Genomic DNA, 19,772 nt, shown 5'->3' on the forward strand with positions numbered 1-19,772 from the left:
CAGCCATTCAGATCCAGCCTGCTCAGTCCATGGTACTCAAGTTAGTAGTGGGGCCTACCACACCAGCACCTGCCATGGAGCCACAGCTCGCCACTCCCACCGCTGTGCTTCAACCAGCTCCTGTGTCTTAAGGAATTTTCTAATCTGACTTCTCTATGTGGCCGTCTATGGAAATGGTCTTTCTGGGCCGGGCGTCAGGTTAACTGTAATACCGAAGCAAGTCTGTAGGAGAAGTCGAAACTGTGCTTCTAGACCGGAACTCTGGCCCCTTGGTCTCAATTGACTTTATTTCACTTGAAAGGGAGCTGAAATGCAGCAGTCATGGTAAAGAAACGAGAGTTGTCATGGGGGGAGGTTTAATGTGGGTGTCTCTTGTGTGCGTTCGCACGTGGCAAGCAGTCAATGGTTTGTACATTCACTCTCCCAAAACAGTACACAGTTACATCACCCTTCTAGATAACTTGAAATAGTCTAACCAGGTCTTGTGTCCTGAAGTCGCCTAGCCAACTTCTTTCGCCAATTAGATTCAACCAGCTGGTGTGCAACCATGGTAAGGTTGGTTTGACATTGGATAGCTTATCTCTGGGGCTAATTAGGCAACGTCGATATATTACAAAGTGTAAACGGGACAATATTTTCAAGTTGCCCATCTTTAAGTTGTCTCATTAAATGCATTCAATATTTGTTTATGAATTTATACAATTTATAGTAGGTTTGAGGTTTTTAAGTCATTGAAATTTGGAGGTATTGGCATTTTAAAATAATTTACTGATAATCCCTAATTTGCCCAATTGGGATGTTATAAAATGTCAAACCAAGTTGACCATGTGCATTACGATTTGGTCGCATGTAGAGGTATAATAAATGATACTAGAATACATGTTTCTGACTCATATCGATGCCACACAGGACATTTTCAAAACAAGGTGCTGCTTTCCAGAGGCAGTCGCTCTTTGTTTTCACTTTTATGATGTTTCCAAAAGTGACCACCAGATGTCAGTCTAATACCAGAGACCCAAAAGAGTGCCAAAAAATGTGTTTTCAATATCATTTTCTGGGCATTATTCCAACGGTATCATTAGAAAATCAATACTAGATCCGGTGTAGTTCAGTTGGAGCAATAGCTCCCTAGGAAGTGGCACTCACAAATGTCCCTTGAAGTACCTACTTTAAGTAAAAAAATCCTTTCCAACCACCTTTTCTTCCTCACTCAAAAAGATTTTAAGAAGGCATTTGGGGTTTTCCTGAAAATATGTCTTAGGTATCTGGGGTTTTCCTGAATTTGCATATCTGGACTGATGCGATGGAAACTAGCTACATTTATTGTGGCCACCTAGTGTGAGACGACCCAGATTGCCTCCCAAAACCCTGACTCTGGAGCACTGTGTTACATCCTCTGGACTCTGGATGGATAGTGCAGAGAATCACAGAACAACTGGTCTGCTAGGGGGTCAGCAGAGCAGCACCCACGCCCCATATATGTGTCCACCTCCAACTCTGTTACCAACTAAATGCGTCTAAGCCTTTGTTTGCTCGTTGTCTGTGTTAGTGGGAGAGACAGACTGCTCTAGTTATTGATCCAAGAAATAGCACTCAAACTCCATATATGGGAAAAATGCGAAGTTATTCTGGAAAAAGTGATTTGGGAGGAAATTTGAAGCTGAAGTCCAAGGCAACATTCCAAAATATTTTCAGGCAGAGAATTAGGAATTATTTACTGCAGCTCACTGCTCAGGCATTTTACTCATAATCTGTTACACTATAATGAGACCAAGAAGAGGGGAAAGACTAAGAAAACATGCAGAAAAAGAAGAAACAGATARGTTTTCCAGAATACAGTATTTATTCTTTTTATTTCATAGCATTGGCAAGACAGCAAGTCACTTGGTTTTCATTTCATGGAAATACACAGAAGTTTCCTTTCCAATTCATCACCTAAACTGAGAGAGCAAGGAACAACGAGAGCGCGCGAGAGAGAGAGAGACAGAGATTGAGAGATAGAGAGAGAGCAAAGAACTCAAAGTTGCATACAGACATGCTTTTAGAATCGTATAACCCTTTTCCCTTTCAGAGAGAGAGAGAGAATCCTTGAAATGTTGATGATCCTTATGAATCCATGATACACTCAATATCATAATAGCGAAATTCAAGTACACACAAGTCTAGAGATTCCAGTACACACCTTTGGTTWATTTGTATTTAACTGTTTAGTTTGCTCCATTAACTTGATTTAATATTCCACTAATAATCATCCACTGGTTTTGGAGGGGAAATTGCAGTCCTGTGGGCACTGGACAGTGAGGAGAGAGTTGCCAGAGATTCCCATCAAACAAGTATACACTACCGGTCAAAAGTTTTAGAACGCCTACTCATTCAAGGGTTTTCACAATTTTCTACATTGTAGAATAATAGTGAAGACATCACAACTATGAAATAACACATATGGAATCATGTAGTAACCAAAAAAGTGTTAAACAAATCCAAATGTATATTATATTTGAGATTCTTCAAATAGCCACTCTTTGCTTTGATGACAGCTTTGCACACTCTTGGCATTCTCTCAACCAGCTTCATGAGGTAGTCACCTGGAATGCATTTCAATTAACAGGTGTGCCTTCTTAAAAGTTAATTTGTGGAATTTCCTTTCCTTCTTATTGCATTTGAGCCTATCAGTTGTGATGTGACACGGTAGGGGTGGTATACAGAAGATATACTTTTTGGTAATTGACCAATTCCATATTATGGCAAGAACAGCTCAAATAAGCAAAGAGAAACTACAGTCCATCATTACTTTAAGACATGAAAGTCAGTCAATACGGAAAATGTCAAGACATGTGGCGGTTTCTTCAAGTGCAGTCGCAACGCAAAAACCATCAAGCGRTATGATGAAACTAGCTCTCATGAGGACCGCCACAGGAATGGAAGACGCAAAATCAAATCAAATTTGATTGGTCACATACACATGGTTAGCAGATGTTAATGTGAGTGTGGCGAAATGCTTGTGCTTCTAGTCGACAGTGCAGTAATATCTAACAAGTAATCGAACACATTCACGACTACCTTATTTATACACACAAATGTAAAGGGATGAATAGAATATGTACGTATACATATATGGATGAGCGATGGCCGTGCGGCATAGGCAAGATACAGTAGATGGTATAGAATACAGTATATACATATGAGATGAGTAATGTAGGGTATGTAGACATTATTAAAGTGCCGTTATTTAAAGTGACTAGTGATACCTTTATACCTATATTAAAGGGGCCAGAGATTTGAGTCTGTATGTTGGCAGCAGCCTCTCTGTTAGGGATGGCTGTTTAACAGTCTGATGGCCTTGAGATAGAAGCTGTTTTTCAGTCTCTCGGCCCCAGCTTTGATGTACCTGTACTGACCTCGCCTTCTGGATGATAGTGGGGTTAACAGGCAGTGGCTCGGGTGGTTGTTGTCCTTGATGATCTTTTTGGCCTTCCTGTGACATTGGGTGCTGTAGGTGTTCTGGAGGGCAGGTAGTTTGCCCCAGAGTGACCTCTGCTGCAGAGGATAAGTTAATTAGAGTTACCAGCCTCAGAAATTGCAGCCCAAATAAATGCTTCACAGAGTTCAAGTAACATACACATCTCAACATCAACTGTTCAAAGGGGGCTGTGTGAATCAGGCCTTCATGGTCAAAAGGCTGCAAAGAAACCACTACTAAAGGACACCAATAATAAGAAGAGACTTGCTTGGGCCAAGAAACACGAGCAATGGACATTAGACTGGTGGAAATTTGTCCTTTAGTCTGGAGTCCAAATTGGAGATTTTTGGTTCCAACCGCCGTGTCTTTGTGAGACACGGTGTGGGTGAATGGATGATCTCAGCATGTGTATTTCCCACCGTAAAGCATGGAGGAGGAGGTGTGATGGTTCTTTGCTGTTGACACTGTCTGTGATTTATTTAGAACTCAAGGCACACTTTACCAGCCTGGCTACCACAGCATTTTCCACCGATACGCCATCCCATCTGCTTTGGGCTTAGTGGGACTATCATTTGTTTTTCAACAGMACAATAACCAACAGACCTCCAGGCTGTGTAATGGCTATTTTATCAAGAAGTATAGTGATGGAGTGCTGCATCAGATGACCTGGCCTCCACAATCACCCGACTTCAACCAAATTGAGATGGTTTGGGATGAGTCGGACCGCAGAGTGAAGGAAACGCAGCCAAGAAGTGCTCAGCATATGTGGGAACTCCTTCAAGACTGTTGGAAAAGCATTTCAAGTGAACCTGGTTGAGAGAATGCCAAGAGTGTGCAAATATGTCATCATGGCAAAGGGTGGCTATTTGAAGAATCTCAAATACAAAATATATTTTGATTTAACACTTTTTTGGTTACTACATGATTCCATGTGTGTTATTTCATAGTTGTAGTGATGCCTTCACTATTATTCTACAATGTAGAAAATAGTTTTTTTTTTTTATAAAAATTGAATGAGTAGGTGTTCTAAAACTTTTGACCGGTAGTATACAAAGAAACTGCATTATCACATCTCAGTATGACAGATAATATGGACTGAGTTCCAGAGAAACGTCTTCCAATTCTTATCACTGTTAGCAGTGTCTCTGGTGACTGTTYCACGCTGTCTGGGGACCTAAGGAAGCAGTTGAGTCTATCCTCCCAAAACCAGCCATCGAGACACAAGAGACTGCGCCCAGACAGACAAAGCACTCGCACAGAGAAATTCATCAGAGACACAGTGGAACATAGACAGTGAACTCGTCCATGACATCTCCTATAGACCCACATACACACAACATTGTGTTCAACTGGACTCTCCCTGAAATAAGAAAGACTTGAATGAATAAGACATGTCTCAGATAGGAGTAAGCCTGAGAACAGAATACACACTCTTCTCATTTACAGTATAGTAACCACATTATCAGCACAAATGTCTATCTGTTTGGGGGATGATAATAGTTTTGAGGAATTACACTTCTGAGAACTGACATTGAATATCTGGACCCAATTGCATTCACCTCGGCTGACACATAACCCCATGTCACTGCCCTTAAAAGGCATAAGGTACCTCATATACACAATTAACAAAGAAGATGAAGCGCATAATCCTAATTCTTAAAGCGTTTTTTATTAGACCGTTGTTACAAATGGGAAAACATACGCTGTGCGAGAGCTACATAGTTACTGAGAATGAGGGAATGTTCTATAGCCGTAGCCTAGAGACAGTCCATGTTAGATGGCATTGTTGTAACCACACAACAAAATCCTATTAAACGTGTTGATACAAAAGTTATAAGTGATACGTGCACTCTACATGACTGGCAGGGATAAAGGGAACAAGTGAGGCTACTAAAGATGGGTTGTTATAGCTCCTGTCGCCGTAGCGCCTGTCGCCGTTGCGCCTGTCACCGTAGCTCCTGTCACCGTAGCTCCTAAGCCCTTTTCCTTAGCCTAAACAGTGCTTTTCGTCACAGTAACAGACTCCTCCCTCACATGCTTTACAATCATGAGCCTTATAGTCAACATCTTTTAACCCGCCTTACAACCAATCTTTTTTTTGGTTTCCATCAATTCTTTCCGCCAATAGCACTTGTTTCTCTCACTGCACTCAGATCACATCGGAAATCGACACACTGGAGCACGCATATGCATAAAAAAATACTGGGTAGGTAGGATTGGTGAAGAGAGCGCTGGTCAGAGAGATAGAGACACAGACGTACTGTAGTATCAGAGAGAAAGATGCAAGCTTTTTCACAGACCAAAGCTGTCTGGGATTACCGCTCTTCTTCTGTCTTTCTACCTGTCTGTTTGTCTGTCCATCCGTCAGCCATCTGTCTGTCTCTCTCTCTCTCTGACATACAGTCTCACCACCAACAGGGGAACAAGTGGCTGGCACATAGGCATTCATCCAACTATAGGACAGGATGAGCAGGGAGTAAAACCTGAATGAAACATCTCATACGTGCCAGATATGACATACCCATTATTAGAAAATGTTTATTTGTTTTCTACATTTGATATATAATATATCTATTACTCTTTACTACAGAGGATTATAATCCTAATTCATAATGAAACAACAATAACAGTTATCACAAACGTCCTCTTTCAACCTGGATTGTCATCTCCCTAAACTGTACATCCGTGGACGAACAGTCCACCCAGATCAGTTGGTTATTCCGGAACTATTCCAGTCGGTTGAGATGACAGAGCCCCTCCCCCAGATGTCCAACCCAGGAAACAATTTCCGGTTACCTATGCATTCCAAGAACGTTACCTAACGTTATACGAACGTTCACTGCTTGCTGGTACTGCTCTCTTCTCATTCTAGACAAAACGTGGGAGGGTAAGTTCCAAGCAGAGTGGACCGGGGTTCTTGCTCAGGTCAGGTGGTCTAAGTGATCAGTCCCCTCCTCTCCTTCTTCCTCCTTCATCAGTTCAACCACTCCAGAAGAATGCTGCGATTGGCTGGAGCACGACAAGTGGGAGGACTGACTCTGTGTGTCTTCCTCCTCTAGCTCCACCCTCTCCACCATCTTCCTAATTCCCTGTCCCCGTGTCTCCTCCCTCCTCTGCTCCTCCATTGTCCACATGCTGTCCTCGATCTCGTTCTCCTTCCCCTGCACCTCCAGGTCAAAGTCCAGCAACTCTTCCATCATCTCCTCAATCTCCGTCTCTCCGTCCATCTCCACCTCCGACCTCAGCTCATCCATGCTCTCTGTCCTGTTGATGTCATCCCTGTCATCGTCATCATCCCCCACCCTCCCCTCAGGCTCGCTGGCCTGGCTCTCACCAAACTCCAGGATGGTGGGCAGGTTGCCTTGCTTGGGGCAGCGCTTCCTCAGACTCACCAGGAAGGGCTGGGGCAGGGAGAAGATGTCCACGTTGTTGCCCAGGTCGATCCACGTGACACTGGGGAAGCTGGCCGGGTCCTTCAGGCTYTCCGTRAGCTCCTTGAGGACYGCACGGGTCAGRCGGTTGCCGTTGAGGGCCAGGGTCTCCAGGCGGGGCAGGGCGGCCAGCGTGGGCAGGAGGAGGAGGAAGGCGTCGTCGGTGAGCTCGGTGAAGCCCAGCTCCAGGCTGCAGATGATGGGCGCGTGGCGCTGCAGGTAGGCACACAGGCGCTCCATGTCACGCACCGTCAGGGGGATGCCCGAAAGGTCCAGCGCCCCGTTAGGGGGAGGGGTCGACAGCATCACCTTGAGACTGGAAGGCAAAGGGTGGGGGGGAGAAGTAATCAGTTACATGTCACGATGCGTGTTGACCAAACTGTAGGTAAATCTATTTAATATCTCCAATGCAAAATGTGTATGCAAATTGTAATTTTCCCAAGCACAAAACATGGTAAAGGTTAATTTATCATACAGTCAATAAAACTATCGGGGTGAGCTATCTCAGGGGGATGGTGAGAGCACCATCCCCCTGACAGGAAGGATATTACATTACTAGACCGTTAGAAGAGCCTGTGATGAGACAAGGACAGCAGGAGCATGGAGCCCCAGGRGTAGCGACAGGTAGGTAGATCAATTACATTACTATCTGTAATGCGGTTGTTTTCACCATTTGCTGACACTTCATGTGCTGAGGGGCAGAGATGTGAGAAATGGGTTCACCCGCTTACATAGAAAGGTTTGCAGAGAGATAGAGGAGGAGAGATGGGGAGAGAGAGAGAGAGATGTTTAAGTTTCTGCATAATTAGTAGTCTGCCAGTCCGTGTTGCGTTTCAGTTTGCAAATCTGTCCATATGATCCAAACAAATGCGATGAGAGTGAACTGTGGGAGATTTTCTGCCGACCTCACCGAAACAAAGAAGTGGCTCTCTGTGGCACAGCTAGAGTGTTCACGCATTTTGGCATAAGCTTGTGTCTTAATACTGTGGTTGACACCCAGGTGTGGAGTGTCTTTCAATTTGGTCACTATGAGTCATAATAACATAATGATTCCAGCGATGTGAGTTTGGATGAGGAGATGATACAGAGGGGTCTTTTTGACACCAGTCAACAAGCAGTAGACAATGCAGTGGCCTTGTGGTTAGAGTATTTGCCCAGAGATTGGAAGTTTGGGAGTTCAATGCCAAGTCATACCAAAGACTGTAAAAATGGAACCTGATAGGTCTCTGCTTGGCACTCAGCATTAGGGAAATAGATTGTGGGTAATGCCCTGCGATAGACTAGTTCGCTGCCCAGGGGGGTGTACTTGTACATCAAGCCACCTCATGCTTTAGAACCAGAGATAGGCTGCCACTCCAGCTTGCACAAGCCAAGGCTACTTATTTTACAACAAGAAGTAAAACACTGATTGGCAATATTGTTTGCTCAGTTTGGACTCTCAACCTAAAAATGACCACAGAATGAAATGAAAACTAGAAAGAAAGTGGAGATAAATAGAAAGAAAGTGGAGATACATTGAAAGAAAGTGGAGATACATTGAAAGAAAGTGGAGATAAATAGAAAATAAGTGGAGATAAATTGAAAGAAAGGGGAGATAAATTGAAAGAAAGTGATTGAGAAAGTGAGTGGGTCCAGATAATCCAGACCTCGAGGGACAGAAGAAGAAAAACAACTGTTATAAAGTGAAAATGCACTCAGCACAGCAGAAGTCTAGTGCTTGGCAGTGAACAAACTGAACTGAACAAAGGCCTGCTCTGCATTTTATGCCATAAAAAAGCAAAAGTGAGATCAGACTTGAACGTCTTCCAGGTACAAAAGAATACAATGCATGTGAGGCAGAATGAGGTCTGGACCCCAATTATTACTCAACCCCCCCACACACATTTTTTTTGTTGCTTAATTAGGAATTTACCGTAACAATAGTAAATCTCCCTCCCAATGGCTGTGTAGTGCTAGGATGTGAGCCAAAGAAACCCATTTATTAGTTGGTCCAGGCATAGAATTACAAGAAGGGACTAATCACAGAACATTGACTTGAACGTGAAAATCCGGTATAATTCTTTGGGTCAAGCACTCCGCTCTAATCCGTCACCAACATTGAGACATGGTGTAGTCCCACTTATGCTGCTAAATCAGTCCAGATTTTGTTTTGTTATTAATTACTTAAAACAAAAAAGATTTTATAACTTCTCTCAAGCTAATGGCTTTTTATGGGAATTGGGTCGTAGCAAACAAATGGAATTACTAGAACGGGAAAATCCTTCAGACGCTGTACAATTGATAGTACAGTCACATGGCTGACGGCCCACCCAACACGGAATGTTGACTTAAATATCCGTTCCATTTATTATTTGTCTATGAGTCGAAGTCAATGGTCCCTGGGTTATGACCTCATGATGGATCTCTGGCTCCCTTTCAGCATTCTCCCTGTGACTTCTCCCCCGATAGTTTTAACTAACAAATCTAAAAAGCAGAGCAGAARGTAAATAGAAACAGATGAAWCCGGTGTACAGGACATCAATCCCACACTATCAGCCTGGCTTCCGACCAGAATCCCACGCTTTATGCTAGAGCAACGCTGAGCCGAGTTCTCTCCCTCTCAGACACAGGAGTCAGGACCTCAGGGCTTAGATACTACATACCACATGGGGACCTTTCTCCAGAAGATCGACTAACAACATACATTTAAATCCCACGCTTTATGCTAGAGCAACGCTGAGCCAAGATCTCTTCCTCTCAGACACAGGAGTCCTTAGGGCTTAGTAATCAAATGTTATTGGTCACATACACATATTTAGCAGATATTATTGCGGGTGTAGCGAAATGCTTGTACCACATACTACATACCACACGGGGACCGATCTAGCCAACCAAGACATTTTTTCAAAGTTTTATCCTTTCTTTTCATCTAACTTAGTTTCTAATGTAAAACACAGCTCATCTGTTTAACCCCAATAACAAACAAATTATATCACATTAATTGTTTATGATAATACGAGTAAATCACTGTTTACCCTCAAGGATAGACAATAGATTATACCTCAAATCAAATCCAATCACATTTTATTGGTCACATACACATATTTAGCAGATGTTATTGCGGGTGTATCGAAATGCTTGTGTTCCTAGCTCCAACAGCGCAGTAGTATCTAACAGCGCAGTAGTATCTAAAAACGATTCACAACACACACAAATCTAAAAGTTAAAAAAAATGGAATTAAGATATAAATATTAGATTGAGCAGAATACAGTATATACATACGAGATGAGTAAAGCAGTATGTAAACATTATTTAAACATTATTAAAGTCACTAGTTATTATTAAAGTGACTTGTGACTTGTGTGAAGCTCACTGTCGAGTGAGCTTCACACAAATCTCTGACCCTTGGTGACCTGGTGACACCATTGTTCAGTGACATAACTCAACCCTCGTGACAGCACAGTGCCATTGCAATATCATGAGTGTGGTATTAAATTACACTTAGGTCTCAGCTAGTCCATTGACAGCAAAGATGATATCACTTTTCCCGTGTGTGTGTGTGTCTCACCTTATCCTGGTCATCTGTCTCTATGGGAGACGGGCAGAGCTACGGTTGGCCCCGATTACTGCTCCATTATCTCTATCACCACATTCAACTCCACTTCTCAGATCATTACAGTTGCCACATTGTTTTGTGTAGGCCTGACATACATGCGCTATTCTTAATTTGACAGTTGCTTACTTGGTGGCTAAGCATCTGTTCTCTCTTGGCTTCCAGTGGTCATCACTGTCAGTTGCTGTCTTGCTGCAGGGAACAGTGCTGTTATTTTTAGTTAGCTGATCCTCACTCCAATGCAGAGACTGCTTAAAGCCTTTCAATTCTAAAGAACAACAGCTAGTATCCTTTTTTTCATATAAGAACATGATCAATTAGCAACCACTCTTATCCACAAGAATTTACAGTAGTGAGAGCATATCATATTGTAGCGTACTGGTCCCCTGTGGGAATTGAACCCACAACCCTGGCGTTGCAAGCGCCATCCTCTACCAACTAAGCCACACGGGACCTTAAGGAGGGTAATGTACACACACAACCACATCTCGTTTCTATTTATTATAGTTATCTTTCAACATTTCCTACCTTGACATTCCTTATCCATTCTAATATATATATATATTTTTTTTTATCTCCCCAATTTTCGATCTTGTCTCATTGCTGCAACTCCCCAACAGGCTCGGGAGAGGCGAAGGTGGAATCATGCCTCCTCCGAAACATGACCCGCCTAACCACGCTCCTTAACACCCGCCAGCTTAACCCAGAAGCCAGCCGCACCAATGTGTCGGAGGAAACACCGTTCAACTGGCGACCGGGGTCAGCCTGCAGGCACCCGGCCCGCCACAAGGAGTCGCTAGAGCACGATGATGCAAATTGTGTGCCGTCCTAATGGGACTCCCGGCCACGGCCGGATTGGGCACAGCACCGGGAATGAACCCGGGTCTGTAGTAACGCCTAAGACCGCTGCACCACTCGGGAGGCCCCCAGGACAAATTATATTTCCTGTTTAAGGCTGAGTCAGCCACTGCCCAATTACAAAGCCATCCTCAACATTTATCAAGACTACGGTTCAGTATCTAACTAGGGGAAGTTCACTCATTAGGTTTCCAAGTACTTTTTTTTAACCAATAACCACTTGAACTGGAAATGGGGCTTAGGGGCTGGCACAACTCAGTCACGCAGTTTCCCCTGGAAGAAGCAMTGTGTGTGTGCGTGCGTGTCTCCATATGTGTGTGTCCATCTATACGTGTGTGTGTGTGTCCTTTCGTGTGTTTGTGTGTGCGCGGTGGGTGCTGAGGTCATGACCAGTCCAGAGCTGAGGCAGAGTGTATGTGACAGCAACGGCAGAGGAGGAGGAGYAGATGAGCCCTCTCCTCCAGTGCTCCTGTCCCCCATACTAATTAGCTAGCGGCTAATGAAACCCATGGCAAAAGGCATTAAGGGCCCCAACTCCTCCACCACAGAGACAGGGGCCCGGAGACAAGATTCACGGAGATAAAGCTAAAGTGATCCACAGAACACATTATATGCAGACCTGGGTTCAAATTTTGCAATCATTTCAAATACTTTAGCTAGGCTCGCTTTGAGTTTGCCTTGCGCTATAGAGCCAATGGAATAGTCCCAATTGTCCCAAAKGCCCGCCCCCTGTAAGTCCAGGCAGACTAAAGCAAACAGTCAAAGTATTTGAAGCCTAGGTCTGATTATATGCAGTGAGGTGGAGATATTAAAGAGGTTTCCTCTAGCTACCTCTGTAATTACGGATGGAATGGTGTCAAGGATGGAGTCAAGGAGGACCCGGKAGGCACTGACATGCACAGTGCTTCTCTACAATAGGACCCAGGCACTTCAGACTACGTGACAAGAAGGAGTTTTCATCACTAGCAAACCGTGTCACAATAACCTTCTCAAAACCATTTTCAAATGACATACTGGTGGGCGACAGTAAACTAGCCTTAGTGATCTATGCACCCAGTCCAAAACCCAGTCCATAATCAACGACATCAGCCTCGATCTGACAAACAGTAGAACGGACAAATAGAATGCATCTCTCCTGAGACACAAACACACAGACGCCGTACTGAGGAAGAACGCCCACGAGGTAGGTCACAGAAACAGGGGTGTTAATCACAGCACTGTACATAAATCTCAAAGTCCATTGTGATTACCATAGAAGTACAATGACCAGAACAGTCATCATTTTAATGATATGGTAATTGCACTGTCCTGTCAGAGCAATATAAATATAATTATATTTCTATGGTCAGAGCCGTGTACAGTGCTAACGTGATTAGAACCCTGTTGTCTGGGCTACTGCGTAGGCGTAGTATTTTCCCTTCTACGGATCCTATTTCTATGGTGATTACGCTGTGGAACAATAGCAGGCGATAGTAGAGCTCAGAGCTGTAAAGGTAAGAGAGACTGGAGACAGAGGGAGCTGAGGAACATCTGTACCCCAGTGTGTGTGTGGTGAGTGTGGTGTGTGTGGTGTGTGTGGTAAGTGTGGTGTGGCACTGAAAGAAAAGGCTRAGGCAAGAGCTCTGGGGATATAAACACCACCGCTGGGCCCCTGTAATAACCACCTCCGGGGTCAACGGACCCATTACACGCTATATGGAAAGTTACACCATAACACACTTTGGAAGTTGTTACACAGGAATACACACACACACACACTACATCACCAGTTGTATACAGTGCAGCAGCTGCGCCATATATTGCACAGCTATGAGAGTTAGAAGATCTGCAGTACTGATGGGGAGGGTGCAGCACACACACCCATCTGTGGCGCTGTCATTCACTGACTCACTTAGCTGAGTAAATATTACTCCCATTCATCAATGTACTAACGGGTAGAACAGTTAGAGCTAGGGGCAGAGTGAAGGCTTCTGGGAATAGATGATGAATGAAAAGACGAGATAAGATTTGCTCTAGATTAGATTTATACAGAAACACACACGCACAGTCACACACGCACAGTCACACACGCACAGTCACACACAGTCACACACAGTCTCACACACACACACACACACACACACACACACACACACACACACACACACACACACACACACACACACACACACACACACACACACACACACACACACACACACACACACACACACACACACACACACACACACACACACACGCACGCACGTCTTGTTTTAGTTGAGTTAGACTGGACCAAGCCAGACACATACACCAGATTATGTGGCATTTTCGTGACTTCCTCTGCATTGACCAATGAGGAAGGAACTGGGAAATCAGGGAGGATGCCAGGTGAAACGATGATTCAGTCCGATCCTTCGGCCCAAGACGCCACGTCAAGCCTTTTATTTGCACGAACTAATTACATTAATTAACAGCAAAAAAGGCCTGCCCGTGCAAGCCTGCAGTTTTTGCGTGTAGGCCAAAGAGTGCGCCAGTCCACACTGATCCAGAATTACATTAGGAAATGAGAAACGTACATTTGACAAACCTTCGCACATATAAATAAATAATCATAGCMTCTTCTGTGTGTGTATGCTGCCTTTGACCAAACTTTCTCTCTAGCTCTAGTGACCCATCAGAGGGCACCACATGCCCATGTGATACACACATGTAGGCGCGCACGCACGACGTTTCCCCTGTCTCCTCACCATGCCTGCGGCTTCCTCTTCAGTATGCCCTGCCGTCTCCACTGTGAGTGTGGGCTCAGGTGATAGGTCAGCTGGCGACACACCTTCTCCATGGCACCCAGAGAATCCTCCCCCTGACAGAGAGAGAGAGAAGGAAAGAAAGAACGTAAGAGGGAAAGAGAGAAAAACAGACAGCGTAGGTTAATATTGGCTGACAGGGGACCAGAGGAGCTGAGTTGTAGCACACAAACACGTCTTCCTTCGTCTGTGATGACAGGAGAGGAGCTGAGGGACTGCACTGAACGCTGTGTGGCCTCCTGATGGACTCAGGCCCTGGGTTATACCATGTGTTATCTCTCTCTCCCCCCCCCCCTCTCTCTCTCTCTCGCTCTCCCTCTCTCTCTCGCTCTCCAAAAGCACTACGTATCGACGCCAGTTTTTCACAACAACTACACAGGTAAACACAACCCACAGGGACATATAACACATTTTACGGAGAACATGGAATGCTCTTACCATGGCCGTCAGAGGAAAAAAGTGAAGGGTGGCACGGGTATGAAAAGATATTATACAGGTCATTATTGTCTGTGAGGTCATATCGACGCCCTATTGGTTAATCTCTGCTATTCTGCACCTAGGTCATCGTCCCAGAAGGCCAGTATGTGCTGTTGGTGGTAAGATCCCTAGGAATGAAAACAAAGCCATTATAGGCGGCCACTTAGGTTTGTTATTCAGGGAGAGATTGGTAAGAGGTTCAAGGGTCTGCCCTGTTGCTGCTTTGTTCCAAGCGTGTGTGTGTGTGTGTGTGTGTGTGTGTTCATTGTTTCCAGCTCCCTGCCTGTGTCCTCTGGAGGTAAGACATATTACATTATTGATGTCTCCACTTTCTCCTCCACTCGTTCAGCGAGCCCTACTGACGTGGTAACTATACCAAGCATGTGTACCGCCAAATACGCATCTTGTGGATTATATGATTGTGTGTGGATGCCCGTAGTACAGTAACACAGGATTTTATAGCTCTTGCAATTTCCTTTGAGCAGATGTGTGTTCACTAAAGGCTATGATGTTAACCAATATTGTTACCACATGTTGATCAAATATGAGATATTTACAGTCATTCGTTATAAGCCGTTCTAAGTATCTATCTCAATTTGGCTGTGTAATAAACCTGTTTGTGGTGTCTCTCTGTCTGAACAGTTGTGTGGAGAGGGGAACAGGAGGTATCGACCAGTCTGTTACTGATTATCAATACTCTGCACTAACTCACCATGACCCAAATGGCAACCTATTCCCTACATTGTCCACTCCTTTTGACCTGGGCCCATATGGATCTGGTCAAAAGTAGTGCACTACTAAGGGAACCGGGTGCCATTTGGGATGAGGCCTTTCCCCACTGATCTGATACAGGCAGCAGCAGGCTAGCAGCATATGCTGGGACCGAGGGATTCCTCTCCATGCTGTGTCCACTGGCCTATTATGTCTACAACAACCAGCAGACTCTGTCTCAGACCGACACACAGACAGACATGTACAGGATTACACTGTACTGTAGAACAACACTGTTGTGGTAGTAGGAAGGGAGAGGCAGCTATGCTTTTCCTCAGAGACATTTATTTACATATATATGGGGCTCTGGTTTTCCTTCAGTCATGTAGCTATCTATCAGCTGTATAGCACTCTATCAAAATGAAACGTCGCACACACACTTGGGATGCAATCTGCACTGTAAACCTCTCTCCGGTTCTGTTCTATTTGACTACCTGACCTTCACAATAAACATGACAAGGACAGATAATGAATTCAAACCTACCAACTCCCCACTGTCTCCTCTCCTAAGACCCAATCAAAACCATCTCAAAGGAAGTGCAGTACGGTCAGTATGCATTCCCCTGTGTGGTATGGCTGGCTGCGTGAGTGTATATATATAGTTGTGTGTGTGTGTGTGTGTGTGTGTGTGTGTGTGTGTGTGTGCGTGAGTGTCACTGTGACACAGGGCAGAGCTGCTCTGCTCTCTGTCCCTGTAGACAGGCTGCAGTCCCCTACTGACAGAGGCATCAGAAACTCAGCACCTCACCGTTGGGCCTCACAGCACTCTCCACTCCTCTCCTCTCTACACTGTGGCAACTGAGCTGCCACCAACTCTGCTGGAGTATTGAAACACATCATCCTGAGAAGTTTTGAAACATTACATTACAGACCACTTAATCAAGTATTGTGCAACACCTTGCCAGGGACTGGGAGCACTAACAGAAAAGGTTGAAAACACTATTTTGGTGTTCCGTGTTTTGTGCAGAATTAGGTACCTTCTCTTTTGGTGCCGTTTCCTTTCTCTAATGCTTCTAAACACAATTATGATGTTTTAATCCTGTTTAGTGGAGAATTACATACTTTTTCTGTAATATCGTTTTATATATTTGATAATTTGCCATTATATACCTTTCGGCAGGCATTGTCAAGCACAGTATTCAAACCACCAGCAGTAACTGGAGGTTGAACTGCAAGAACTGAGGATTCTGCACTTGCCTCTTCCATTGACAATCTTGAATGTGGGACTGGGTGCTGTCCTCACTGAACCTCAGTTTGCCTGACGGTTTTGATAGCTATGATCCATTACACCTCATGGCACAACAAGCTTAATACTAATATAGAAATATACTTTTTTCTTCAAACATGAATACAAGATTGTGTAAATGTCACGCCCTGGCCTTAGTTATCTTTGTTTTCTTTATTATTTTGGTTAGGTCAGGGTGTGACATGGGGGATTTATGTGTTTTGTCTAGTCTAGGGGTTTTGTATGTTTATGGGGTGTTTTCTAGTCTAGGTGTTTGTATGTCTATGGTTGCCTAGATTGGTTCTCAATTAGAGGCAGCTGTTTATCATTGTCTCTGATTGGGAACCATATTTAGGCAGCCATATTCTTTAGGGATTTCGTGGGTTATTGTCTATGTATTGGTTGCTTGTGTCTGCACTTTATATATATATAGCTTCACGTTCGTTTTGTTGTTTTGATTAGTTTGTTTAGGTGTTCTTCGTTTCGTTATTAATAAATAGAAGAATGTATTCGTATCACGCTGCGCCTTGGTCCTCCTCTCTTCCTCCATACAACGAATGTGACAGTAAAATAATCATGAAGTCCTCCAAACAATTGGGGGCCACAATCCTCTAAAAACAGAGTCGTGGCAAGATAGGAAATGCAAGGTAATTAAACCAGTTTTCCAATGACTTCAATCACTCTATTCTCTCTCTTTTGTTATCCTCATGAAATATACTTACATTTAGAGAAACATTTTAAGTTGGATTTCAATTATTTTGGTAAAATGAAATTAACAAATCATTGAAACGACTTGCATACATTTTATAAAAAGATATTTGGGGGTATTTTGACACTTTATTGAGACAGCTCTGTTTTAAAACCCATTCAGTGTATCAGAACACTTACATTGGGTTTACATTCAAGCACCCTTCAAACACCAGATCTCAGCTTAGGTGCACTACTTTTCATGGTTTCATTACACAATCATGGAGTTTTGAGACTTTCTATTTTTACAGTGTACACTAAGACACACTCTCCCCCCCGGGATTGATCTCTCAGCTAGTCTCTCTAATTTTTCCTGCCTTCTGTGCTTTCTTGCTTTTCTTCCCTCTCTCCACTACATCAACACATAAATCTGTTTCTCTCCTCTGTACCCAGAAACAAAATAGTGTCTTCGTAGCGCAGGTGGACTACTAGTTTCCCCATGGTGTTATGCGTCGTCATGGTGTTATGAATAACAATCTTCCATCGCTCATCCTTCCTGTTTACCACAAAGCCCAACTGTGTTTTCTTGCACGAACCACTCAGCACAAGCAGTTCCCTCACAGTACAAACGCAGTTCTTTGAATTTAATTTGGTAAATTGTTACAGGGCTGAAAACGGCAGCAGACTGGGAGAGAAAAAGAGAAGTCGAAAATAAACACCTGGGTTCACAATCTGCCAAGCTATTCTTTTTTTTTTTTTAAGTTTGGGTTCAAATTGTGGCTAAGCAGAGCAGTAAGAGGAGGAATGTGGGCTGAATCAGTCTTTCAGACACATTTTCTATAAGTTTCAAGTTTTATTATCAAGCGCACAATTACAGTGAAATGACTTTCTTCCAAGCGCTTTCCCAACAATGCAGTTGTCAATATCAGTAGTACTATAAAAAAATTAAAATAAAGACCACTGGTTACGACACAAATAGAGATGTTTACCATCTGTGTGTGTGTGGTAATATTATGCTGGGCTCGCTCCATTGTGAGCAGTAACAGCACTGAGGCTTGGAAGGCTGCCAGTATTTTCAGTGTGTGACTCATACAGGAGAACAAGGCACCGCTGGTCTGTCTGTCTGTCGTTTTCCCCTCTGTCTGTCTGCCTGCCTGTCGTTCCTCCCACCGTTCTGCCTCTCCCTCCCTCCGTCTTTCCCTCCATCTCTCTCTATCACTCCCTGAAAGACATGCGTCTATCCTTCCATAATGACTAGTGAAATCTGTCTCTCTTTCCTAGTTGCCACATCCATCTATCCACCGCTAACTCCTTTCATCATCTCGCTCAGTGAGCAAGACAGAAGCATGATTGTTAGAAAAAGCTTAGGATTAGGCATGGGTGTAATCAAAAGGTATAATCCTTCTTTATCCATCATAACTATCTCAATATAATAATATATAGATTCAACTAAAACAGATTGAACTCCTTATGGGAGTCTGTTATTCAACGGTAGGTCATTTTAATCCTTCTGGGCATGATTGTGTTGTTATTAATCACATACAGTATGTGGGTAAATGCAGAGATGTTATGTTATTCATGCCATGTGGAGTTCCGAGCCGGTCACACACACACACACACACACACACACACACACACACACACACACACACACACACACACACACAGAGAGAGACAGAGACCCTCCTCACATCCCTACAGGCATTCATGCGAGTGCATTTAGATTTCAGTCACAGCATCTCACCAGCTGATCATCAATACACTGTACTCAGTGGCGACCCGTCATTCAGGGCTGGTGGGGCAGAGCAATGTCACTGACAAATCTAAGGGCAGAGCTAGAATATTCAAGCCCCTTGGGCGCTGTCATAGAGTTACACTAGAAGTGCCCATCCAAGAAGGCTCCAGGTCATTGGCCACAGATAAAACGACGTCAAATCACATATATATATATATATATATATTCAGTAACTTTGATTGGACTGATCATGTCAACATCACAATTTTCAAAATCTTAGCTAGCAGTCATTATCATGAATCAAGTCGACAATCTACTGGCAAATCCTTTTTAATCCTTGTCATATGGAGAGAAATATTGAAGAGAAATTATAGATAAAATCGTGCTCATCGGTCATTGGACATAAACATTATACAACAAGTTGGAAATCACAAATGTAACAATGAGTGGTTTGGAAGGAATTAGTGGCTAACTGCAAGCATTGCAACGCAATCATTAGCCTGCTATTCAGTGGAATGGGTGAGTGGTACCAATTCTGGGTTCAAGGGTCTCTTTTCCAAGCTTAAAATGATAAACATTCAACATTGGCCATGCTGTCAATGAAGCATGATTTCTGCCGCGCTCAAAACAACTGTTAACTCGGTACTGGGAAATCTGACTTGAGTTCAAGATAACTGGGAACTCGGGGAAAAAAACAAGCTCCAGCTGGGAAAATACGTTTTGAACGGTCATCCAACTTTGAATTGTAA

General features: G+C 43.7%; 1 protein-coding gene across 2 annotated transcripts in view; it reads right to left on the minus strand.

Moving 5' to 3' along the window:
• Positions 1 to 5,110: 5,110 nt before the first annotated feature.
• Positions 5,111 to 19,772, minus strand: part of lrrc75a (leucine rich repeat containing 75A) — a 28,144-nt gene continuing 13,482 nt past the window's right edge. For both annotated transcript variants that reach the window (XM_023982507.2, XM_023982508.1), the window contains 2 exons: positions 14,072 to 14,184; positions 5,111 to 7,207 (listed from right to left, as the gene is read on the minus strand). In XM_023982507.2, coding sequence (XP_023838275.1) covers positions 6,382 to 7,207; positions 14,072 to 14,184 — 939 coding nt within the window. In that variant the 3' untranslated portion in view covers positions 5,111 to 6,381. The remainder of the gene's footprint in view (positions 7,208 to 14,071; positions 14,185 to 19,772) is intronic.

The sequence above is a fragment of the Salvelinus sp. IW2-2015 genome, linkage group LG4p (genome assembly GCF_002910315.2).
Source record: "Salvelinus sp. IW2-2015 linkage group LG4p, ASM291031v2, whole genome shotgun sequence".
Taxonomy (NCBI): Eukaryota; Metazoa; Chordata; class Actinopteri; order Salmoniformes; family Salmonidae; genus Salvelinus; species Salvelinus sp. IW2-2015.